The sequence below is a fragment of the Propithecus coquereli genome, unplaced genomic scaffold, assembly GCF_000956105.1.
Source record: "Propithecus coquereli isolate 6110/MARCELLA unplaced genomic scaffold, Pcoq_1.0 Scaffold19, whole genome shotgun sequence".
NCBI lineage: Eukaryota > Metazoa > Chordata > Mammalia > Primates > Indriidae > Propithecus > Propithecus coquereli.
In genome coordinates this window covers 3460105-3486932 of record NW_012143856.1, presented here as the reverse complement: position 1 = coordinate 3486932, position 26828 = coordinate 3460105, and the positions used below count along the sequence as shown (strand labels likewise).

General features: G+C 40.9%; 1 protein-coding gene across 5 annotated transcripts in view; it reads left to right on the top strand.

The window, feature by feature from the left end:
* The window catches only part of KCNAB1 (potassium channel, voltage gated subfamily A regulatory beta subunit 1), a 387202-nt gene extending 360909 nt beyond the window's left edge, over positions 1-26293 (top strand). For 2 of the 5 annotated variants that reach the window (XM_012642895.1, XM_012642893.1), the window contains 6 exons: positions 4368-4453; positions 5138-5258; positions 6667-6761; positions 17728-17848; positions 21117-21205; positions 25818-25907. In XM_012642895.1, coding sequence (XP_012498349.1) covers positions 4368-4453; positions 5138-5258; positions 6667-6761; positions 17728-17848; positions 21117-21205; positions 25818-25907 — 602 coding nt within the window. Of the gene's footprint in view, positions 1-4367; positions 4454-5137; positions 5259-6666; positions 6762-17727; positions 17849-21116; positions 21206-25817 lie in introns of all 5 variants that reach the window. The other 3 variants (XM_012642894.1, XM_012642892.1, XM_012642891.1) reach the window with 3 other exon arrangements.
* The last annotated feature ends 535 nt before the right edge of the window (positions 26294-26828 follow it).

Genomic DNA, 26828 nt, shown 5'->3' with positions numbered 1-26828 from the left:
CATTAAAAAAACTAATTTAATATGAATTAAATTTTAATTTGTGGCAACATGAATCTCCATCTGTGGCCTCTCAGTTCTCCTGCAGTTTCTCCCTGTGTTTGGGGTTGCAGCCTCCTCCGAGGACAGGAACTCCTGGAGTTCTCCTTTCCCTATTCCGCCAAGTCCTTGTCTCCAGAGTCAAAGGCCAAACAAATCAGTTTGGCAACTGATTTGTTTACCAGCAACTAGAGGACCTGGGGCACTGGCGTGTCTTGCAGAGGCTCTCCTCACTTCTCACACCCAGTTCTTTGTCACTTGAGTCATAGTTTATTGAGGCTAGAGTCCATCAAACCTGAGCTCCCGTGTCCTTCCATGATGAGTTCTACAAACCTATCTGGTCCCACCATCTCGATGGAAGTGTCCTCCTGCCCCAGGTGTCTCCTCACCCTATCTCAGTTTACCAAGTCTCTCTCCCTCTTCCTTCCCAACCTCCTAGTCTGTATCATCAATTACTCTCTTTCTAGATCATTCCCAATAACATTACCCTTACATCTGCCATCTGTAAATTAAAACTCTCCTTTGGTCCTGAATCCCCTTCAGCCACTGTCCTATTTCTCTGCTCCATTCACTTCCAAACTTGTTGAAAGAGTCACCTACCCAGGTTGTCTCTAAAGCACCCCCTCCACCTCCCAATCCTCCACTGGCTCCAGCCTGGCCTTGGTTCCATCACACCACCGACACTGAAACCGCTCTTCTCAGGGTCTGCAGTGCCCTCCCTACATGTGGCCAGATCCAGAGGAGACCATTTCGTGCCCCGCTGGCATGAATGTTCACAGTGTCCACCCGGCGGGCGCAGCTCCTTCTTGAAGCACCCTCTGCTCTTGGTTCCGACACATCCCTCCCCACTGGCTTCCTGCCACTGGCCACCCAGCACCCTGAACGGGGTCCCCTCTCCAATCCTGTGCTAGCAATTAGAACCTTTTCTCGTTTCTCTCTATAGACTTTTCTTACATAGGCTCATCCATTTTCATGAATTTAAATATAATCAACAGACTGGTAATTAATAAATACACCACCTCCAGCCCAGATCACTCACTGTGTCATTTATCCAACTACATCAACTCAACATCTCCCCTTTAGTAACCCACATGCATCTCCATTTTTTGCATGTCCAAAGAAGAACCCTTGATTTTCCTTCCCTCGAAAATATCTTCCCTCGTCTCTGTAAATGGCCAGGTATGTGGGAGACGGCCTTGACTCCTCCCTTTCCCTTACTTGCCATGCTCAGTTCATCTGGAAGTACTGTGTATTCTACCTCCAAAATATATTATATATTTTGTATCTGTCCATGTCTTTCTATCTTTGCTACCACCACCGCATTCCAGCTCACTCTGGTCTCCTGCTTGGAATACTGCAATACCTTCCTAAAGACCTTTCCGCTCCCCCAGTCCTCCCCTTCACTGCTGATTCTCCACAGCACAGTCAGAGAGAGTGTTCTGAAATGTAAATGATATCCTATCATTCCCTTACCTAAAAAAAGTTAATGACCTCATTAAACTTTTTTTTTTATTTTCTCTTAGCTATCAGTCTTACTGGAGACCCATTAAACTTTGAATAACACACAAATAATGTGGTTTACCCTCTGCCAACTTCATTTTGTACCCCTGTCCTCCTTCCTTACTAGGCTCCCGCCACAATGGCTTCCAACCAATTGCTGGAACTCACTAAGCTCTATCCTGCCTCAAGGCTTTTGCACATGCTGTGCCATTTGTGTATAAAGCTCTTCTGATGTTCTTCACATGGCTGGCTCTTTTTTTTTTTTTAATGCTTAAATATTACTCCTCAGTGAGACTTTCCTTGCTCTAACTAAATAGGTCTTCCCTTTCACTTTCTTTCTTTTTTTTTTTTTTTTTTGAGACAGAGTCTCACTTTGTTGCCCGGGCTAGAGTGAGTGCCATAGCGTCATCCTAGCTCATAGCAACCTCACACTCCTGGGCTCAAGCTATCCTTCTGTCTCAGCCTCCCGAGTAGCTGGGACTACAGGCATGCACCACCATGCCCGGCTAATTTTTTCTCTAAATATATTTTTTTAGTTGTCCAGATCATTTCTTTCTATTTTTTAGTAGAGATGGGATCTCGCTCTTGCTAAGGCTAGTCTCGAACTCCTGACCTTGAGCGATCCGCCCGCCTCGGCCTCCTAAAGTGCTAGGATTGCAGGTGTGAGCCACCACACCCAGCCCCCTTTCACTTTCTATCTCAGCTTCCTACTTGTTTTCTTTGTAACACTTCACATTTTGTAATTATTCACTCGTTTACTTCTCCATCATCCCCACTCAATTCTAAACTCCCTGAGTCTAGGAACTTTGTGTCTGCTTTCCTCACTGACGAACCCAGCAAGTGGCACGGTGCCTGGCAAATATTAAGCTTCTAATACATGTGTGGTGAATAAGCGAAAGCATGTACAGGAGGAGGTACAACCTCCATCTGCCTGAATTACCCTTGTTAAGTCCTTAAGGGACTCCACATGGCCAACCCACCGGAAAGTATTCTGTGCTCATCTTACTTGATTGCAGAGACAGAGATAAGGTCCAGGCTCAGTTTATTCTCTGTTCACCTCTTCAGTGTTTACTGACATGCGTGATTCACCCCAGTATCTCCAGCACCCAGAACAGCAGACACCTAGGAAACACAGCTGATCAGATGGCCTCCCAGGTCAGAAAGAAAAGGCGTGAAGAGAAAGGAAGTGGTGAATGGTGGGATGTCCAAGTAGAGAAGGCATCTGGGGCAGAGATTCAGAGAATTGTCTTCAACTTCCAGAAAGGTTTATCAAAGGCACTCATCTCCATTTGCATAACAAAAGAGAAGAAAAACAGTTTCTTGTAACTTTTTGAAAATCACATTCGTTTTATAGAAAGAGAACAAACTTCATAGTTTTAGTTGCTGAGTAATAATTTGACATTTGGGAGTCTTTCTCCAAGAAAGAAAAATATTTGCTTATAAACCAAATTGTACCTCTATTGAACAGACAATGGTGAATGAAAGCATCCCATCTTCCCAGCTGTCCCTAACCTTTTTGGCACCAGAGACCAGTCTCATGAAAGACAATTTTTCCATGAATGGGGGTGGGGGCGAGGAGGGGGTATCTGGAGGGGCTTTGAGGGTAATTCAGATGGTGATGTGCAGCCCTGTTTTCCTAACAGGCCACAGACCATACTGGGCTGCAGCCCAGGGGTTGGGAACAGCAGTTCTAAACAGAAATCAAGGGCAATTTAAAATAGCTTGTGTAAGCCAAACAAGAAAAGAAGCTAAGACCCTAACCCTGGCCATCTCATTCCAAATCCTGTCCCCTATCAATTTAGACAGTGCCTGTTCATGATAAATAAAAATAAGAATACATCGACCTCAACTCTACTTTGAGAAAAGTTTTGGTCCTTCTGAAGGACGCTTAATGGACAGCTTCTCCTGGGACACAGAGAATCCCGAGGCCTGTGACACCTTGAAAATGTTAGATGACCTGACATTCTGGGTGCTCAGCTGACCTGCTCTGTAGCAGAAATCCAGCCCCGTCTGTGAATTTTCACTAAATTGAACTTGAGGCTCTCCTTGCTGTCCGGTTGTGCATAACATTTGGCTGGTGCCAAGATTTGCTCGCCTCCACTCCCTGGGAAGGGAGTTCAGTTTCCTGTTTAGGAAATGTGATGTCAAGCTGCAAGCGGCTGATGAGCACACTGGGTGGGACCCTGAGCAGGCCCAGGGAAATCAATTACGTGGTTGTCTTAGGACAAAATTTTGTTCAACGTGATCAAGGACAGGGTGTGTCATTGCAGGCTGTGAGCCACTGTGGTTTCAGCTGTTTGTTCAGCGTTTAATATGTTTGTCTTTCTGCTAAACACATTGTTATTGAGTCACCTCTATTTAACAGCCACTCTGTGTGAGGGCCAGCTCTGCAAATTCAACATGCAAAGACAGGCCTTCCGCCCTCAATGACCTTACATTCTACAAAATCCAAGCAAATGCTTTCTCTTCCTTCTCACTTTAATGAGCCACATGCCCAAGTTCTGAAAGAGGTTAATCATGTATTCTTGATAAGGCCAGGAACCAACAAGTGATAAAGTAAAAGAAGAACTTAAAGTCATTATGGTTTTAATATCATTTAATATTGTTGATGCAAATTGAAAATGGAATGTCAGTTTACTCAAAAGTACCACCAGCCTCCAAACCATCAATATTTCATGTCAGACTAGTATGTTGTCACCAATGTCAAAGTCATTATGTTAATCAAAAAAATAATTGCATTAAACTTCTAAGCTTTGGGGAGAGGGGGAAAAAACATATAATTTTGAAAAGTAGAGAAACTCACAAAATGCTGTCTGTTTGGCCTTCCATAGAAATTGTTCGAGCCATGACACATGTGATAAACCAAGGCATGGCAATGTACTGGGGCACGTCAAGGTGGAGCGCTATGGAGATCATGGTAATTTAATTTCTATTTAAAATGACTATTAAGCACCTTGTTACTGTTTTTCAGATGTCATGAACAAATTGCAAAATCTTTTGCAAACCTCTCTCACAATCGCTGTGACACTGGAATTCTATGATCAATTCGTCATTGTAGAGATGGATATTGGAGCAGGAGCTCATCAGTTCAGACTACAACAGGGAGTGTGTAGGTCCCTAACAGGAATAATGTTTTAGCATGTTCTTTGATGGCAAGAGGGTAAAGTGAATTTTACAGCTAATGAGATTTATGAACAGAGGACTCTAGTTTTCTTATTAAAAAATTGTATTAACTAATAACTATACTGTTTATAACATGATAATTACAGATCACTTTTACATGTTAGCCTAAGTCTTATTTCTTTAGGAAACTAAAAATAGTCAAACCACATTTTCTTTATCATAGTCCATAATTCATACTTTGACTAATTGGCTCTAGACTTTACTCAGTCCGAATCCTCCCAAAGAATAATAAGTATTTCCCATATTTGGTATTGCTGTTAGTAAAATTGGTGGTCACAACTTTGCTTATTATTTCGCATCCTACATGTTTCCTGGTTTGTACTGGTTTCACTAAAGGGGATATTTTGCATGCATACAAATCACAGTGATGCCTATTTCCGATCAGTATACATTCAGTTGCAATCTCATTTCTCCCTAGGAAGCCTATTCTGTAGCAAGACAGTTCAATATGATCCCACCAGTCTGTGAACAAGCTGAGTACCATCTTTTCCAGAGAGAGAAGGTGGAGGTACAGCTGCCAGAGCTCTACCATAAAATAGGTAATCTTCAAACTCAAATTTACTGAGTATTTTTAACAATAAGAGAATCATTGATTCTAAAAAAAAGTGTTACTGAAATGCTTTCCTAAATGTCCATAATTAACACAGGGATTATAAGAACTCAGAATTCCAGAGACTGGAGCAGAATCAAATGTATATGTATTTAGCCTGCAGAGATCACTGATGAAAGCCAAGAAAACTTGTAAATTGTGACTAGTATATAAGCTACACTCAGCAGGTGTTCAAAAAATGCATGCAAGGCCGGGCGTGGTGGCTCACGCCTGTAATCCTAGCACTCTGGGAGGCCGAGGCGGGCGGATTGTTTGAGCTCAGGAGTTCAAGACCAGCCTGAGCAAGAGCGATACCCCGTCTCTACCAAAATTAGAAAGAAATTAATTGGGCAGCTAAAAATATATAGAAAAAATTAGCTGGGCATGGTGGCGCATGCCTGTAGTCCCAGCTACTCGGAAGGCTGAGGCAGTAGGATTGCTTGAGCCCAGGAATCTGAGGTTGCTGTGAGCTAGGCTGACGCCACGGCACTCACTCTAGCCAAGGCAACAAAGTGAGACTCTGTCTCAAAAAAAAAATGCATGCAAAATGAAGGGAAGAATCAAGGAATAAACTAATTTTTCATGTATCTTTGAGTGGACTATGACAGCCTTTTCAAAAAATCATGGATATATACATCTATATCTGCTAGTCTGGGCCTGGCACTGAGTTAGAGATGGGAAATTCAACAATAACTAACAAACAGGGCATTACATGTTTTGTGTAGGTAAAACTAATGCTTTCAGAGAGAAAAAAATATATATACAACATGTACATTAGAAATTTGGGTGGTAGAAAAACATGAATAAGCCACATTTTCAGGTTTATTTATCAAAAGTTTCCAGCGATAATTTTCTTCCTGTGAAATAGAGGTTCACAGGAGTAAGAAAATGCTGGGTAAGGGGGGAAAAGATAAAAATTCACCAATAATAATAATTGTTATTATTGCTACCACTCATTGTTTATTATGTACTAGGCATGTGCTCTTGCCATGTGCCACACGCTGCATTAGGAAACGAATAGATAAGCAAAGCACTGGATTTTTGTGCAAGTAGAGGAGCATAAAAAAAAAAAACCATGAATTTTGGATATCAAAAAATCATGGATAAGCAACATTTTTCAGGCTTGTTTATGTGGCCCACTCCCATGAACTGACAGTGCATATTTAACTGGTTAATAAAAGAATGAAACACAATTTGTAAGTCCCTAAATTGTAATGGAAAGATGTATGCTGGTATTAACTCATTTAACTGGCCAGTTTATCCCTATAAATAACCAAATTCCATTTAAACACCACCACTGCTCTCACACTTTTGATCCCAATTCGCACAAGCAACTTTCAAGATATTCTCTCCTGCAGGGGTTGGCGCAATGACATGGTCTCCACTTGCCTGTGGAATCATCTCAGGAAAATATGGAAACGGGGTGCCTGAAAGTTCCAGGGCTTCACTGAAGGTATTTTCCTCAACCTCTAGAAAAATGTCTGGGGGTGGGAGGAAGGGAAGAAGATTGATTAGAACAGCTCGGCAGCAGGCTGGGGCTTCCCGGCTCAGGCAGACAGTCCCTTGGACGGGCCAGCAGCCTCTGGCAGGCTCCCCTGAGCCTTCTGGAGGTCTCTGTTCCTAGCCACGCACCAGTCAGCCCTTCATAATCTGCCTGTGTAGAAAATTGTCTTCCTCCGGGGACTGGGGGAAAAGTGCCCAATGACTTGGTTGGACTTACAGGGCTCAACTCTCTACACTGTCACTTATTCTTATATTAAAGAAAGAATTCCATCTTTTGTTTGAAACTGACAAAATGTAAAATCCTTTTCTGTATAAGAGAATCTTCCTTTTCTTGACAAAACAAAATTTAAGCCATATAATCCATATGAGGCAAACAGTTGTAGTTGAGCATGGCTTGAGGTTGATTGACACTTTTTCTTGTGTTGGGGCGGGCACGGGTGAGGAGGGAGGGCCTCAGGAGACACGTACACAGATACACAGCAAAGCCTCTATCACTGGGGCTCTATGAGTGGCGGTTGTAGAGATCAACTCTGGCCTATGTTTTGTAGTTTAAATTCTGGTCTGAAGCATAAAGATATTCAAGACATCCACAAAGTTACCTCCGTTCAGGACATCTTGATGACTAATTTATTGGAGAGTACTCCAAACATCTCTCCTTACTAATAACAACATGCCTGTTTTTAAAAACTTGAGAGAATGTGTAATAACATTAGAACTACAAATTACTCTGTAATGTCAAGGGAGAGAGAATACAGGCATTTTAAAAAATTGAGACAAGCCAAAGTCCTCTTAAGAGGAAGCTTAAGTCTGACACAACCTTTTGTCTCCATCAGCACTAAGTTATCAGGAAAACAGCTTAAGTCAAGTCCGAGCCACCAACACTTTAATCAGTGTGGCTGTGACCACCGTGGGCTTCCCTACTCAGAATCTTCTCAAGGATTTAGGGCCTTCACTTTGCTTTTTGCCTGTAATAGTTGAGCTGTTAGCTTGTTTGTTCTCTAGAATAATCAACATAAATATCCCCTAAAGCATGTTGACATGATCCTATGTCTGGTTTTGTATTATCACAAAAAAACAATTATCCCAGAATATTAAATAAGGTCTTGCTCCTGAAAACTGTTCAACCAAGTCTAAACAAGTCAGCAAAAACAAACTAAAAGCATCTTAAGGTAAGAAGATATAAAAAAAGGGAGTGAAGAAGGAAGAGATGGAGAAAGGGAAGCATTGAGAATTGCAATTTTACTGGGCACCCACTATGAGCCAAGCACTGGGCTGTTTTCATTTATCTCATTTTTGTTTAATCCTCACAAAGAGAAATGGATACAAGTGGCTTTTAGTCAGTTGTAGCTAAGCATATTGCCATACATTCTTTCAGAGACTTGCTGAAAAATGCAGCGCACTTCCATATATGACGGGTGTTTGTTCTCACACTAACCTCATAAGAGGGTAGAACTTTTCCAGATGCAAAAACTAAAGCATAAAGATGTTAAATAATAATCTGAAACTATAAAGTCATAAAAGATAAAGTTGGTATTAGCACACAGGTCTCCTGGCTCTCAGTTAATTATCTCTCCCAAAAACATACATGTTTCCCTTCAAACCCAGGTTTTCAAAGGAGAAAGAAGTAGCTATGCTATAGTTGGAGTGTATGATTGTCTAACCTCGATCACTGGAAAAAGCTTGCAAACAGCTGAAAAAAGTTTTCACAAATCCACTAGCAAAAGGAGTGAGAGAGAGAAGGGGGGGGAGAGAGAGAGAGAGAGAGAGACACACACACACACACACACACACACAAATTGAAGGTGGCTCAGCCCAAAAGCAGAAAAGCAGCATGGGAAATATTTCCATTGTTTGTTTTTATAAAGACAACTCAGTATCTCCTGGAACATCCTTAACAATAAACATTAAGAACTCTCAACAGGCTGGGCACGGTGGCTCACGCCTGTAATCCTAGCATTCTGGGAGGCCGAGGCGGGTGGATCACTCAAGGTCAGGAGTTCGAGACCAGCCTGAGCAAGAGCAAGACCCCGTCTCTACTAAAAAGTAGAAAGAAATTATCGGACAACTAAAAATATATATATAGAAAAAAATTAGCTGGGCATGGTGGCGCATGCCTGTAGTCCCAGCTACTCGGGAGGCTGAGGCAGTAGGATTGCTTGAGCCCAGGAGTCTGAGGTTGCTGTGAGCTAGGCTGATGCCACGGCACTCTAGCCAGGGCAACAGAGCCAGACTCTGTCTCAAAAAAAAAAAGAGTTCTCAACAAATGAAAGAGCTCTCAACTGATCACAAGGCATGTTTCTTTAGGGTTCTGCAGACTCTCAAGGCTCTAAATTATCCACCTGAGTATTTTTGGAGAACTATATATGCACCCAGGAAAGCCACTTAAGTAGAGTTAGCAGAGCAAAAAAATAAATAAATAAATAAAGGAGGCAAATATCAAGGCGACCTTGGAAGTGAATGAGGATGCTATTAAAAATAATAATAAAAAAAGGTAGGTAGCTGGGCAAGCAGATAAATGAGTTGGCAATGTTCACCTTTCCTTAAAATAAAATATGGTTTGTGTTTTGCATTGGCTGTTGTTATACCAATAACATTAAGATGTTGATATTTTGTGCTTATTGTAAGTATTGTATTGCAATTGATGGATAAATTAACTCAGTATGAAAAATACTTATCCAGGGCTCTTTTAGGAAGTAATATTACCCCAGAAATTTTCTAGGCCTCCATATCTGGCCTCACCACTCTAACGATGACTTATAAATTTGTATCATCAGCTCTGACTTCACTGCTGAGCAGCACACCACTACTTCTTCTTGTCTATTAGACATCCCCAAGCAGATGTTCCATAGGCATCCGTTATAATAATGGAATCTATCCTCACCCCCAGAACCTGCCCTTCCTTCTTGGTTAACAGTGCCTCCACCCATCCATCTGGTCATCTCAGTCAGAAGCCAAGGCATTTTCTCCCACTGCCTCCTTTCCTTCCTCTCCTGTACCAGGCACCAAATCCTCTAGACCACATCCTGACTCTAAGAGCCATCCCCTCAGAGCCATTTTTTAGATCTTCATCATTTCTTACCATGTTTACTTCAGTAGCCTCCTATCTGGACTCTCTGATTTCCTTCCCTTTTCTTAATAACCCCCATTGCGAACAAATTATCTTTATAAAATATTAATCTGACCATATCATAACCCTGCTTAAAATCCTTTAGTGACTTCCCAATCATTGCATATAGGACAAAGCCCAAACTCCACAACAAAGCATTCAAGGAAATCCCCTTGGGATTGAAGCTGTGCCAACTTTTCCATTCTTGTCTTTCCCCATATCATACTACTTCGTTTTCTACCCAGATGCGCTGTACTCTCCTTTGCCTCCCAGAAACGTCCTTCTTTTCATCTTCCTGTGGAACCCCTTCTCATCTCTAAAGACAAAGCTTGGTTGTCTTCACCTCTGTGAAGACTGCCCTAATTTTATAAAACTGAGTTTTGGCAGCTTCTTTATTGTTCCATAAAGATTTTTTATAGAGTCTTAGAATTCTCTGGTTACAAGTAACAGAACTCAATGAAACTAATCTAATCAAAGGGGGACTCTATTGGTTCAGATAGACAATCCTTGGGGAGGATGGAGTGGGGCTGGCCTCTGCAGAGACTCCATCTTTGGACTTGAACACTATCAGGACCGTCCATCTCCTCTATTTCTCTTTGCATGTGGGCATCACTTTCTTCTACTAAAACGAGTCTTCTCGGCCGGGCATGGTGGCTCACACCTGTAATCCTAGCACTCTGGGAGGCCAAGGCAGGAGGATCGCTCAAGGTCAGGAGTTCAAGACCAGCCTTAGCAAGATTGAGAACTCATCTCTACCAAAAATAGAAAGAAATTAGCTGGACAACTAAAAATATATAGAAAAAAATAGCTGGGCATGGTGGCACCTGCCTGTAGTCCCAGCTAATCGGGAGACTGAGGCAGAAGAATTGCTTGAGCCCCAGAGTTTGAGGTTGCTATGAGTTAGCCTGACACCACAGCACTCTAGCCCAGGCAACAGAGCAAGACTCTGTCTCGAAAAAATAATAAATAAATAAATAAAAACAAAATTTACATTTAAAAAAAAAAACGAGTCTTCTCCATGAGACCAGAAGCAGGAAAACTGGTAGTTGCAAGCTTACATTCTTAAAGGCATGTAACCTGAGAGAAAAGAGATCTTTTCTTTACCAGTTTCAATCCAGAAAAGACTGGCCAACTTTGGGTCGTGCACTGACCCATAAGACCAATGACAGTGGCCAAAAGTTTGAGGTACTATGCTCTGCTCAGGCCATGCACCACTTGGTCTGGGTATTTTCCATGACATGGCAGTACAAACATGGCTTGTGATGAAATCATTGAAGGAGGAGGCACCCCAACTACAAAACATTTCTCCAGTTACTACATAGTGATTGGTGAATACCTCCAAGACAGAAACTGAAACTTTCTCATCTAACTCATCACAGAGCCTGAAACAAAATAGGTACTCAGTAAATGTTAGTTGAATGAATTCAATGAGCCATAACAAAAGATTAGTGAAATCTGATTGATAGACCAAGTGTGTAGTTTTTAATCAGAAATTTTAAGTAGAAATGAATAGTGCAATTAAATGTAGTGACAGCTCTTCCCTGTTGTTAGCAAAATGCTTTTTAAAAAATTATAAAAATATGTACCCCTCTGTCAAAGGAAAATAAGAAGCATCCACACCTTGGTGAACCAAAGTTGGGGGAGAGGGGTGACCTAACTACTCCCAGTGTTCACATTAAGAAAATAAGGATGTTGGATGGTTCTGGACAAGATGGCTGACTAGAGACACTAACTGCCAGAGTGTCTCAGTAAGAAGGAGAAGTTTTAGATGAAAGAGAAAAAAAAAAAAACAGTCAAACATAGATTGGATGTGGGTCTGAAGGAATGGTGCTAGAGCCTTTGGGAGACTCCATGGGAAGAAGTTGCAGTGCAGAACAAGGAGCAATGTATCAGCAAAGATCAACTCCCTAAGGGTTTGGAGTCCAGTGAGAAGGGTAGGTGGAGCAGTTTGTTTCTCCTTCCCTTGCATCTCTGACAGTTGGTGAGTTCCCAAGCTGCTGGAGAGACTTTCTGCCCACACAAGTCCAGAGGCTGCTGCCACCAGTGAACTGGGAACTTCTTGTGGACAGGACACCAGATTCTTAGCCCCCCTGGGGCACTTCCCACCCCAACAGACCCAAGCTAGGACGGCAGGCACCATATTGCTTCTCTACGCATCATGCACCTTTGTCCTACCCAGGGGGCTTGAACTCCTCAGGTTTTGTCCTCTCATTCCCACACAGACATTTCCCAACTTTGGCCCAGACTGCAGGGGCCACAGGGGTCCAGTGGGTCCTGGGTGATCTGTGTGACTCCAGAGCCTGGACATTCAGGATGGACTAACTCCTGGAGAGAGGGTCAGAGACTACCAGAGTTCTAGCACTCCTCCAAACAAACTTTTTTCTTCTCCTTCCCCTCCCCACCCACAGTTATCGAGAGAGACAATTGAGCCACCACACTGAGGCTTCCACAGACAGTGGGGCTCAGGCCTTTCTTCTTCTTTTATGATAAGAACTCTTAACAAAATAGGCATAGATGGAAAATACCTCAATATTATAAAAGCCATATAGGACAAACCCACAGCCAACATCATACTGAATGGGGAAAAATTGAAAGCATTCCTGCTTAGAACGGGAATGAGACAAGGTTGCCCACTGTCACCACTTCTGTTCAACATAGTGCTGGAAGTGCTAGCCAGAGAAATCAGGTAAGAGAAGGCAGTCAAGAATATCCATATGGAGAAAGAAGTCAAACTATCATTCTTTGCTGATGATATGATCTTATATCTGGAAAACCCCAAACATTCTGCCAAGAGACTCCTGGATTTGACAAATAAATTCGGCAAAGTCTCAGGTTACAAAAACAATGTACACAAATCAGTAGCATTCCTATACACCAACAGTCAAGCTGAGAATCAAATCAAAGACTCAATGCTTTTCACAATAGCAACAAAGAAAATAAAATACCTAGGAATATATTTAACCAAAGAGGTGAAAGACCTCTACAAGGAGAAGTATGAATCACTGAGGAAGGAAATTGCAGAGGATGTAAACAAATGGAAAAACATATCATGCTTATGGATCAGCAGAATCAACATTGGTAAAATGTCTATACTACCCAAAGTGATTTACAGATTTAATGCAATCCCCATTAAAATACCATGTCATTTTTCACAGATCTAGAAAAATAATTCTACACTTTGTATGGAACCAGAAAAGACCCTGAATAGCCAAAGCAACCTTAAGCAAAAAGAACAAATTGGGAGGCATCACTTTATCAGACCTCAAGCTATGCTACAAGGCTATAGTAACCAAAACATCATGGTACTGGCACAAGAACAGAGGCATAGACCAATGGATCAGAACAGAGAACCCAGATATAAAACCATCCTCATATTGCCATCTGATCTTTGACAAAGCAGACAACATACAAAGGGAAAAAGAATCCCTATTCAATAAATGGTGCTGGGAAAATTGGATAGCCACTTGTAGAAGACTAAGACAGGATCCTCAACTCTCACCACTCATGATGAGATAACAGACTAACCCATAATTTATGGTGGATAACAGACTTAAACTTAAGGTATAAAACTATAAGAATTCTAGAAGAAGAAGCTAGAAAAAGTCTAATAGATATTGGTGTAGGCAAAGAATTTATGAAGAAGACCCCAAAGGCAATCACAGCAACAACAAAAATAAATAAATGGGACCTGATTAAATTAAAAGGCTTCTGCACAGCCAAGGACACAATCAATAGAGTGAATAGACAACTTACAGAATGGGAGAAAATATTTGCATGTTATATATCCAATAAAGAGCTAGTAATAAGAATCTACAAAGAACTCAAGCAAATCAGCAAGAAAACATCAAACAACCCCATTAAAAATTGGGCAAAAGACATGAACAGAAGCTTTTCAAAAGAAGATAGACTAATGGTCAATAAACATATGAAAAAATGCTCAACATCTCTAATTATCAGGAAAATGCAAATCAAAACCACAATGAGATATTACCTAACTCCAGTGAGAATGGTTTTTATCAAAAAGTCCCAAAACAACAGATGCTGGCATTGATGTGGAGGGAAATGAACACTTATACACTGTTGGTGAGACTGAAAATTAATTCAGTCTCTATAGAAAGTAGTATGGCGATACCTCAAAGAACTAAAAGTAGAATTACCATTTGATCTAGCAATCCCCTTACTGGGTATTTACCCAAAGGAAAAAAAGACATAAAAAGGACACTTGCACTCGAATATTTATAGCAGCAAAATTCACAATTGAAAAGATTTGGAAACAACCCAAGTGGTCATCAATACATGAGTTGGTTAATAAAATATGGTATATGTATACCATGGAGTACTACTCAGCCATGCAAAAATGGTGAACTAATACCTCTTATATAACCTAGAGGGAGCTGGAGACCATTCATCTAAATGAAGTATTGCAAGAATGGAAAAACAAACACCACATGTACTCACCATTAAATTGGAACTAATCAATCAACATTTACATGCACATATGGAAATAACACTCATCAGAAATCAAACAGGTGGGAATGGGGAGGAGGGGATGGGTAAATTCACACCTAATGGGTATGATGCACACTATCTAGGTAATGGGCACACTTATAACTTTGACTCAAACTATACAAAAGTAATTCATGTAATCAAAGCATTTATACACCCATAATATTCTGAAATTTTTAAAAAAGAAAGAAAATAAGGATATTGCACATTATGACGAAATTTTAGAAGGCAATTTTTTTTAGCTTTGGCATTTTACCTAGAGATTTCCACCTCAATAGTGAAGTCTTTGCTGTTATTTTGAGTCAAAGACTTTGAGGTTTAAGTAGAAATAGTCAATGGTCTTGATTCTAAATTATTCTAGACAAGGTCCAGAGGTGAAACGTGACTGATTCTGTCCATAGCTCCAGTTTCTGCCTGAGATCTAATCCAGGATTAACTAACAGACAGTGAGTGGCTTTGGAGCAAGTCTCACAGACTACTCCTACCCCAATATCATTGTCTATAAAATGGGGACACATAGATAGTGGTCACAGCTTTGGAGAAGGGCAAGGAAGTAGGCTTTAGGAAATTTTAGAGAATTTTGTAACGTTTATAAAACTAATAGCCCACTAATCTGTGGGGAAAAGCTCATTCAATTGTGCCTTTGACAAATATTGCTGAGTGCACCCAGACTTTCTGCTGGGTGTGAGAATACAGGGATGAATGGGACAGTCTTAACCCTCACAGAGTAGCTCAAGGACTTATAAGAGAGTCAGACGTGTGAATGGGTGAATTATGAAATAATATGGAATCCACAAGTTCTGTGGGGTCTCACAGGACTGCTGGCAAAGTCAGACTGCATTGAGGAGGGGGTGCCATCACCAATCTGAAAAACGGAAGAGATTTATTCTGACCCTTTGGAACTCTGGTTTCCCCGACTCCTCCCTCACCACCATATTAGCTGAGCCCCTCTGCCAGCCACAAGTGTCAGGACTGGAGATGGTGACATACAACAAGCCGTCCCTGCCTTCCATCTGCTCAGTTTGGAAAGGAAGACCAACATGTAATCAAATCATCACAGTGCAGTAGGGTAGGCAATAGAATAGGGGTGGAAGAGATTTCATCTTTTGATTCACGGATTACCACCCAGTCAGCAAGCTGGGTTTAGTATTGCCACAACCACACCCACCACCAACCTTCTTACAAAAACGCTGGTTTGCTTCCATATTTAATTAATATTTTAATTAAGCCTCATCTCCTCCCTGTGCTAATATTTTTCCATTTGCAAAGCAGTTAAAGCTGTTTATTTCCAAAATGTGTTTGTTTCCTTTTTAGTATGAGGAAAGCAGTATAAAAATGATGTATATACTTTAAAAAAAACCCTAACCTACTTGTATTTTCCAATGATTAAAGTGACAATGAGATTTACGGTGTTGAGGGTGAAGAGAGAGAAACTCAATAAATGAATGCTTGATCTTTTTTACTTTCAGAAGTCTCTCAATATGGGTGTGTGTGTGTATGTGTGTGTTTGTGTGTAACACACACACACGTATATACACACACATAACTTATAACCCAATCCTAAGAAAAAGAATGTATTGCACATAAGATTTCAAAAATGGAGGAGTTCCATAAGACTGATAAACAAATCATCCATTCTTTACATATGTGGTATATACTGAAATGTCAGAAACTCTTCTAGTTATAAGAAGAAGCAGTTATTCAAAAAGCAGTTGGCTATTAGTTTTCAATCTTGTTTGCTTGAATAACATTCAGAGATATTGGTCCCCTGAATGATGTTATAAAACTTAAATGAGGATTGGTGATGGTTTTTCCACTGAGGACAGAAAAGTAAGTTCAGGGACTCTCTGACATAGCCAGTACCCTGGTCCAGGAAAGCTGCCTGGGCCCCGATGGCAGTGTTCGTTGTTCATAACTGGCACCAACACCTGGAGAGATATTCCAGGCCACTCTTCCTCTGGAAGAAGACGAGGCTTCCTGGAGCTGAGGCTGGGAAAATTCTTGGCCATTGCCCCAAGCAAACTCCCAAATTAAGAGCCAGACCACAAGCCTTTGAGATCTAGGAGGCAAACGGAATTGGGACAGCTTGCCCTTCTCTTTTTCACATCTGAAAAATCATTCCAAAAATCACAGTAAAACATAATGTGGTTACCCTTTTCTTTGGAAATATTGTCTTAGAATGATGGAAAAAATACTCAAAAAACAAAGGCAAGCAGCCTACTGAAATCAAGTGGGTGGAGTGTCTATGGCCGAGACTGGCTGTTGCAGGGCTTTCTACGGCCTTTGGGAAAATAAAGATCTGTGATGGCAATTATGTCGCAAATACACGCAGCAGAGAAAGTCCACATTGCCACACAGTGCTACATTTTTTTATTATTTTCACTAAAACAGACTAACATTCTTACAAATATTCTTTTCCTTTGGGTGTTGCTGCTTAGTACTTGTTTTGTACGGCAGAGTCTATTGTTCCATGTTTCATAGAAACATATGTACTTCTGGAAAGTACGGCATTGAGAAGTTCTGAAAGATTTTTCTCTTTATATTTAGGAAATTAGTCTCACTTTATAGTCTACAGATCAAGGTCAGTCTCTTTGCATAGGTTCTAGAGAATAGTTTCTTATTTTGAGTCTCCTTACTTTTTTAAGTTTCAATAGTTGTACAATAGGTAATACACATTTGGGAAAGTCTTTATCCACTCTAAAATTTTAAAATTGTACTTGGTACCTATCAGTTATACCATGTCTGCTTCTAGGAAGGAGCTGAGGAAGCTAACAATGAAGTCCCATTATAAGAAGAATAAGAGATTAGGAGTGAATTGAAGGCAAGAGGGAGAAAGATAGTTATAGCAAGAATGTCAGATAATGGTTTTCTTTGCGCAGAAAGCTTGGCGCCCAGCTTTCTCAACAAAAGGAAACATAATAGACCTTGGTAAATGTAAATGCTTTTTTTCCCTACATTCTAAAATTGGGCTATCCCAATAAGAAATATCATTTCCTCCACTTGGAAGACTAATATGTAATTGTTTATATGTCAGGGTCTGGGTTTTAACAACTTTTGTGCGTGCTGATCAATTTAAATGGTGAATATTAGGCAAAATCAATATGTTTTGAACCAATAAACAAGGAGCGAGACCACAGGGAACATTTCTTTGCATGATGATGTAGGCATCTTATCACTGCAACACATAAGGTCAAAGTCAAGAAGATTTAGGAATTCATGAGATTCTTATATTTTATTGAATTAACAATCTTTGACATCAAACCTTTACAAGACATTAACATTTAAATGTTATGCTTATCCCTAGTGCTACCAGTGGTTGAAAGAAAGAATTGTAAGCGAAGAAGGGAGAAAACAGCAAAACAAGCTAAAAGACCTTTCCCCAATTGCTGAGCGTCTGGGATGCACACTACCTCAGCTAGCCGTTGGTAAGGAAATTACTAAGGGGAGGGGAACTTCTGCTGAGATCACAGAAAATACAGTTTTCTATTGCTGCCCCCCCCATCATGATAAAATGTCTATTGTAGGGATAGACTGATCTCTAAAGCAAAAAAAAATAAAAATAAAATTTCTGGTAAATACTATATAAAGTGAATTATTTGGGGTTCCCCAGAATTTTTTACATGCTAAAAGACTTTTCTTACTTCCTTCCTATCTCTCTTATAATCGTTTAAATGAGAACATTTCAGTGATAATGCACACACCCTCACAAGTATCCAGGGTAAATTGAATAGCGATATCCATTTCTTCTGGTGCAAGTTTCTGTCTGTGTTGAAGCTAAGCCAGGGTTGGTGAGAGGCTGAGATAAAGGGCTGTAACAGAGGCCCAAGGCTACAGCCACCCAGAAAGTCCATCCTAGAAGAGTTGCTTCACCCTGAAGCTTCATGAGGGCCATAAAAATTGCTCTTCTAACATTGTGGAGTCCAAAGCTCATGGTCACCGGTAGCAAATGAAAACTACATGCACTGCACTGTTCAGGAGAAAGTTGGTGTGAACCACATACAGTCGTGGGCTGCATAATGAGCTTACAGTCAATGATGGACCACATATACGTTGGAGGCTCCATAAAATTGTAACGCAGCTGAAAAATTCCTGTTGCCTAGTGACGCTGCAGTCATATTAAAGTCCTAGCACAACACATCACTCACACGTTTGTGGTGATTCTGGTGTAAAAAAACCCAATGCACTGCCAGTCATATAAAAGTCTAGCGCATACAATTACATACAGTTCAAAATACTGGACAATGATGACAAACAACCATGTTACTGGTTTATGTATTTACTACACTTTTTGTCATTATTTTAGAGTGTACTCCTTCTACTTATTAAAAAAAACAAATTAACTGTAAAACAGGCTCAAGCAGGTCCATACTTGAGGAATACTAGCAGGAATACTCAAGAGGTATTCCGGAAGGCATTGGTATCATAGGAGATGGCAGCTCCATGCTACTACGCCTGAAGAACTTCTAGTGGGACCGGACGTGGAGGCGGAAGGCAGTGATATCGATGATCCTGACTCTGTGTGGGCCTAGGCTAATGTGTGTTTGTGTCCTAGTCTTTAACAAAAAAGTTGTAAAAGTTTAAAAAAACTTATAAAAATAGGAAAATGCTTATAGAATAAGGATATAAAGAAAATTTTTTTATATAGTTGTACAATGCATTTGTTGTTTTAAGCTAAGCGTTATTACAAGAGCCAAAACGTTTTTTTAAAAATTCAAAAGCTTATAAAACAAAAAAGTTACAGCAAGCCTAGGTTAATTTATTATAGAGGAAAGAAATTTTTTTTATAAATTTAGTGTAGCCCAAGTGTTCAGGGTTTCTAAAGTCTACAGTAGTGCACAGTGATGTCCTGGGCCTTCACGTCCACTCACCACGCACTCGCTGGCTCACCCAGAGCAACGTCCAGTCCTGCAAGCTCCATTCGTGGTGAGTGCCCTACACGGGTGTGCCATTTTTTGTCTTTTATACTGTATTTTTACTGTATCCTTTTTATGCTTAGATATATGTTTAGATACACAAATACCACGTATTACAACTGCCTGCAGTATTCAGTGCAGTAACACTGTCCAGGGTGATGGCCCAGGAGCAATAGGCTGTACCACAGAACCTAGGTGTACAGTAAGCTGTACCATCCAGGTTAGTGTCAGTGCACTCTATGTTCACACAATCAGAAAATCACCTAACAATGCATTTCTCAGAATGTATCCCTGTAATTAAGCAACACATGACTGTATTTGATTTTAAATTTTCCAGTGGCCACATTAAAAAATTTTTAAAACAGTTGAAATTAATTTTAATAATGGATGTTATTTAACCGAATATGGCCAAAATATAACTTCAACATGTAATAAATATGAAAAATTATTGAGATATTTTATCCTATTTTCTTTCTACTAAGTCTTCAAAATCCAAGATATATTTTACATGTACAGCACATGTCAATTCAGGCTAGACACACCTTGCATGCTCAATAGCCACATGTGGCCAGAGGCTACCTACGGGACAGAAAAGCATTTAGACTCTCAGTTCCCTTGCTGGGATGTTTTCAGCCTCTGTGATAAGCACTCCATGCTCATGGTGTTGTCTCCTTGATCGAAACAATACTGTGAAGTGTGTACTGTTACTAGCCCTGTCTTACAGATGTTAATGGAGGATTTGCTATTACTATCTCCACTTATAAATGGAGAAATTGAAGATAAAAGAATTCACGTGGTAGCTGTGAGAAAGGAAAAAATGTGTGCTGATTCTAGAAAAAAATTCCTCAGGATTAAGAAATAGCAGGAATTGGGATATATCAGATACAGTGAACCCATGATATAAAAGCTCAAGATAAGGTCTATGCAAATAAAATAATTTAGTAGAATATTTGTTGGTAGCTTGACCCTTTCGAGGTTGGAAGGCAAGGAAATGTTAGTGGCAGTTAACAGTCACAGAAAGATGGAAATGGAAGATGGTTTTAGAGGGGGGGAAATGTCATGTACTAAGTATATGTATGACTGTCACTTTAATCCTTTCTTCAGAAAAAAATCAAAGAATATATTTAATGTGATTAATTATTAATAGCATCCCTACAGCTTTAACAAGCACAGTAAAAAATAACTATTTGGCCATAGGCAAGTTACTTAATCAGATAATTTTTTCATCTGTAAAATGGGTCTAATAATACATATCTTACAAACTTATTAAGTAAAGGGAAATTACATATGTAAAGTGTTAAAAGTAAGTGCTCAGTAAGTAGTAATGACAACAATGATGATAATGATGTTTCTGCAAAAAATTAGACATGCCAGACCTGAAATTCTGCCCACACTCACCCAGAGCATGTGGTCAGAGTAATATGCACAGAGAAACACACGTTCTGCACACTCATAAATATAGTTTTTCGGTGCTAACATGAAATTGAGTATTAAATTAGCTCTGAAAGAGATAGAGTAACATTGTCTTTCTGGAGGGGAAACCTTTACAAGATACAGACTTTGACTGGATGTGCCCTACTCCCACGATTCAAATGCAGATTCTATCAAATCTTTTACACAATAGGGGGCGCTGCTCAGGTTTTTAATCCTAGAAAACACTGCATCTTCCACAGAGTTAAAAAAAAACTTTGGCTGCCACTAACAGCTGTAGCTGGTGTTTAGAAGCTAATCAGTAATGAGAAGTGCTTTGACACCCTGACCCCGTGTTCTTTCTTCCCAGCGTGGTGCCTGAGAAACGAAGGTGTGAGTTCTGTGCTCCTGGGATCATCTACTCCTGAACAGCTCATTGAAAACCTTGGCGCCATTCAGGCAAGTACCACAGCCCTTTCCGACAAACACCAGAGAATGTCATGGTGCCTTTGAAGATATCTCCAAGCAGTGTCCCATCTCTCCCCACCTCTGTCCTTCAGGATGGGTTTGAGGGGAGGGGGAACAAAAGCCTAAGAAGCAACGGAAAACGTTCACAGTAGATAGATCCAGATAATAACAGGCAATGTTCCCAGAGCTCACTTCTCAGGACGATTTGTTTCTGTGGGGCAGGGCATTCCAGTGTTATACCTGGCAACCAACTCCCCCAGCCTGACCATAAATGTCTGCTTAATAACTTGCATGAAACGTAATAGTCTTTGGACAATACACATACATCATTTACTCACTTTTTCTTTCCACGAATATTGATTGCCAACTTACTATGTGCCAAGCCCCTTTTATGAATGCCACCCCACTTTCTCTTGTTTTCACTTATGCTGTGGGAAAAGATAAGGCTACACAGTAATGATGAGGAGAGAGGGAAGAGTTGGTACACAAAAGAACTGAAATTCAATCCAATGATTTCAATTCCACCAATATTTACGGAGTCCTCTTCCATGGCTGTCGGCAGTGGGAGTACTAAGATGAGTAAGAACAGGACCCTGCCTTCAAAGAGCTCATGGGCTGGCTGAGAAAAGTGAATTAAGAACTCTATCCCTTAATTCATTCAGCAGATCTCTGAGTGCCTACTATGTACCAGGCACTGGAGGTACCACAGGAAACAAGAAAGACATTGTCCAACCTTCAAGGGGTTTACATTTCAGTAGGAGACAGATAAACAAACAGACAAAATAATCTCAGATTGTGAAAACGGCTATTACGTGAATAAACAGGATGTTGTAATAGACTAATTGAGAATGGGTGGGCCTATTTTAAATAACATCCTTGCAAAAGACCCCCCTGGAATATGTTTATTCTGAGGCCTTCACAATTACTCACGTGCCTTCACACAGCCTGGGAAGAAGGAAAGCACATTCCAGGCACAGGAAAAGCAGTGCAAAGGCGCTGAAAGGGGAAGCAACTTCCAGCCTCAGGCCAGTGTGCCCAACATGTGGCAGGCAAAGGGGCCAGCAGATGCACTGAAGTAGAGAGGCAGGCAGGGGCCGGATCTCACAGGACACCACAGGGGTGTCTTTACTCTGTGTGAGGAATCCTTTGGAGGGTTTTAGGACGAGGGCCACGCCATGCTCCTATTTGAATGTTTAAAGATCACTGTGGCTGCCGTGTGGAAAGTAGAATGGAGGGCAAGGGCAGTGGTCCAGGCGAGAGGTGATGGTGGCTTGGACTAGGGTGGTGGCCTCGGAGCTGGAGAGAACAGGATGGATTCCACAGGTTTTGGAGAGAGAGACAACGTGGTTTGGGAGGAAGAGGGAGGCATTAAGGATTTCTACTGTATTAATACAGGGAGATCACTGCCATCCCAGGAGGAGGTCCCACTGCCTGGGGATGGCGTAAACAGGTAACTCCTGGGCTGAGCTTTAAAGACTGTGGGAGTAGGCCAGGCAGCCGAGGGGAAAGGGGACACATTTCAGAGGAAAACTCTTTAGTCAGTTTTCTTCCCCAAGCACTTCCTCCCTAGCAAGGCTCTGGCTGGTTACAGGATGGGGCTGTTATCCATCCTAAAAGGAACACTATCCAAGCAGCAAGGCTGCTACCATGGGGGCTTGCCAACCCTCCCCCTTTCTACTCCACCTCCCGCACCCAGCACTGAAAAGTCCACCCTAGACAAGCTGTGATTGGGCCCCGGGATGTGGCTAAAAGCAGACTGGGTGGCTGGAAGTGCCCAGCAGTGGTGGGATTGTCTGCAGAAGGATGGAAAGCATGGAGTGCCAGCTGGTATAAGAAAAGGAAATTTCTAGTAGGCTGAGAAGGCAGCTGCTCCAAGGGATGCAAAAATCTAGGTGTGCAAAAATCAGAGTGTATATAAATCAGAGCCTCAACAGGTGGGAGAGACTACGGAGGAGAAACCACAGCTGTTGGCAGCCCACCATCACCTACACAGGTCCCCACGTTCCTCACTTCTGCCTAAAAGGTGGACAGAATTGCCTCCCCCCACCACCAGCCTTAACCCCTTTCTGAGGCTCCCTGTCGCCCACTCAAGGAAGTCCAGGTTCCTCAGCAGTCAGGCCCTCCATATCCAGGCCTCACAGCCCCCAACCCCCTCCCCAGAACCCTAATCTCCAGCTACCACACACACTCAGATCCCCAGATGTAACAGTGGTCCTCTGCCTGCAAAGTGACCACCATCCCAGGCTGGCAAAATCCTACTGTCCCCAAAGTCCAGATCAATAGTGACCCAATCCCAGGAGGACTTCCCTAATACCCTGCCAGCCCCAGCAACACTAGCCAGATGCTCCTTACCCCACCAATTATCCCAGGCAACATAACACCAAGTTTGCAAAACTGATAGCCTGTGGAGTGTTTTATTAATCTGTAGTAGCTTAAAATGTTTTAAAATAGTTGTCAACATTAAAAAACTGGGTGATTTCATATAAAATTCTAGTAGTATAGCTTCTCTTGAAAATTTTTGTCTTGCCACATTATTTTTTTATCGAGTACTTTATGGTTTCATCATTTTAATGTTTAAATCTCTTTTCTATAATAAATTTATTTTGGTATAATGAATGAAGGATTTTTCTCCTCACATAGCTAACCCAGTGCATTTTAGATACAAAAACCTCCAACAAATCCAATTTCTGGATCTCAATCTCATTGTCACAATCTCACTTTAAATAACACATTAGCTGTTTAAACCCTGAGACTCCATAGCTAGTGGGAAATCAAATTCCTCCTTTAGCTTCGGATAAAAAAACTTTAACCAGGCAGAAGTTTCCCAGGCTGAGTAGCTCTACTGTTCTGCCAACGCCTAAGGCTTCTGAGGATAGCAACTGAGTGGAGACAAGGTCACTTTGGCCAACACGATTGCAGCAAAGGAAGGGTGAGGCTGAAACCTCAGAATTGGTCGTCAGAATTGTATTTCACCACGGTCTCCACATAGGGTTAGACTATTTCAGCATGAAAGTCTGCCTTTGTCCCTTGTCTCACGGTGTAATGTGTGCCCTTGGCCCGCTTCTCAGAACTAGCCCTGGATGAGCTCATCTTTTCCCCGGGGGCTTCAATTAGCATGTTCCTGGAAATGACTCGAAATCCTCAACTCCAGTCTTCCTGCAATCACTGAAGTCCACAGCTGCACTTCAGCACCTACAAGTCATTTCTATGTGGATTATCTTACAGGCACCTTCACATATTGATTGCCACACTAGGAATAAAAATTTTCCTTGGGGCCACAGCGTTTTATTACAAAAATAGAATTAAAAACTTCAAAAACAAAATGATCCTTTCTAATTTAATGAAAAATTTTTTATTTTTCTTTTCTGCGTATGAGTTATATGCAACTTGAAAAGTAGTTCTTGTGGCTCCCAAGGTGAAGAGACGTGAGTTACACATGCTTCATGAGGCCCCGGACTCAAAACTAGTGTGAGTTAAATACAACTCACATGGCAGTTAATGTGTTACATGCAACACACCCTACTCCAAATTTCCTATCCCCCAAACTACTTCTCCTTTAGTTTCCAATCTCAATTATTTACACCAATATCCTTCTAGCCACTCAGTCTTGAAACCACTAACATCCTCCAAAATGTCTCCCAGATCCACTCTCCTTTCCCACTCCATTGCCTCTAGCCTAGTTAAGGCCCTTTTTGTCTCTGGCTTTGATTGCAATACACATCTAACATCTGTGTTCCCCAACCTCCTCCGACTCATCCCTCAAATTACCTCCAGGTGTCTGATGGTGTTACTCCCAGGTCAGAAGTCCTGAGAGGTTCCCCACGCCTACAGAATAAAGTTCCAACTCCATAAAATGGCGTTCAAGACTTTCTTATACTCACCTGGCAGGGGGGATACCATGATCATGAAGACTTTCCACTCTTTACCCCAATTTCCCTATCCCGTTATTACCATCCCCACACCTCCACTACTCACTCTATACTTGCATGTAACTCCATTTCACTTTTTCATGCTATTTCATCTACCTGGGATGCCTGTCAAACCCTGGCCATCCTTCACTGGAGTTCTGACCACCAGTCAGAATGAATCTCTTAACTTAGTCTCTAGACCTGTGCTGTCTACACTGTAGCTTCTAGTCTTCATGCATCTTCGTGCACGTGTTGCTACTGAGTGCATAAAATGTGGTTAGTCCAAATGGAAATGTGAAGTATAAAATGTTCATAAGATTTGAAAGCCTAGTACAAAAAAAATATATAAAGCATCTCATTTTCTATACTGATTATATGTTGAAATGATGCTTTGGAAATATTGAGTAAAAACACGTATTAATTTCACTTGTTTCTTTTTACCTCTTTAAGGTAGCCAGTAGGAGATATAAAATTACAAATGTGGCTTGTATTATATTTCTATAAGCCTTCAGTTATACCTTATGCCTTCATTTACGCAGTCAGCAAACAAGGCTCCTGACCTCAAGGAGCTTACATTCCAGCTGTGGTTTATGAATGTATACAAGTCTAGATGACTTTGCTTAATATAGAGCAAACCAACAACAAATGACCAACAGTACTAACCACATCCTTTGTACTTCTCCTCTTACTTTCAGGTTCTCCCAAAGATGACATCACATGTGGTAAATGAGATTGATAACATATTACGCAACAAGCCCTACAGCAAAAAGGACTACAGATCATAAGGCAATGCATGAGCCACAGAAGCTGCATGGTTAAATAGCGGCCTGCACCCAGTACAGAACAGTGTTACTAGCCAGTCTTTTGAATCACTTAGCAGCCTGCTGCTCAACCTCTAGTGTCCCTGGATTCTCTGAGGTATCTGCTGTTGCTACCACTGTGCACATCTGAAAACTCACAACCAAGAAAATCTGTTCTATTTTCTTACCTTGGACTGGAATCAGCTATTCTTGCATTGCTCTGTACACCTCATGCTTATGCAATGGAGAGAATATGGGGGGAAAGATGTATTACTTTAGGAATTTGGTAACTTAAAGGCTGTACAGATATATTTTTTCAAAAGAACAAAATCCACAGATGAATCTGAATGTGTAAGAAACAGAGTAAGATATCATCACTGAGAAATCTTGCTTGGGAGAATACGCAGAAACAATTTTACATTTTTTTCCTATCTTCACGAATTCACATTAGCAAGTTTTGTTTCACTTGTCATTCGACAAAACTAAAATTTCTAGGTATTTGCTTTATTACCTTTCAAATATTTACTGTTGCTTGGCCCCAAAATGGCCCTATACAATTTATCCAGTGTATCTATTAGGACTCCAATAATGTTAATCATTTACATATAAAGAGGGGAAAGGGATGAATATCCTAATCATGAACTAGAGACATTATGGCTAATTTATTAAAGGGAAGGTTACACTGCTATGGGAACTTAGCTTTGAATAAAATGCAATGTATCTGCAATTGTCTTTTTTTTTTTTACATTTTATTAAAACCTGCTTTATACGTTCAACTGCTTACAGGCATAACTTCTGCAAGTGTCAATATTTGAGCTTTAAAAATAAATATACACATGCTCAGTTTTGTAAGTAAACCTATAAAATACCTAGAAAGGCAAATGTTCAGTTTAATTAGCACTGGGA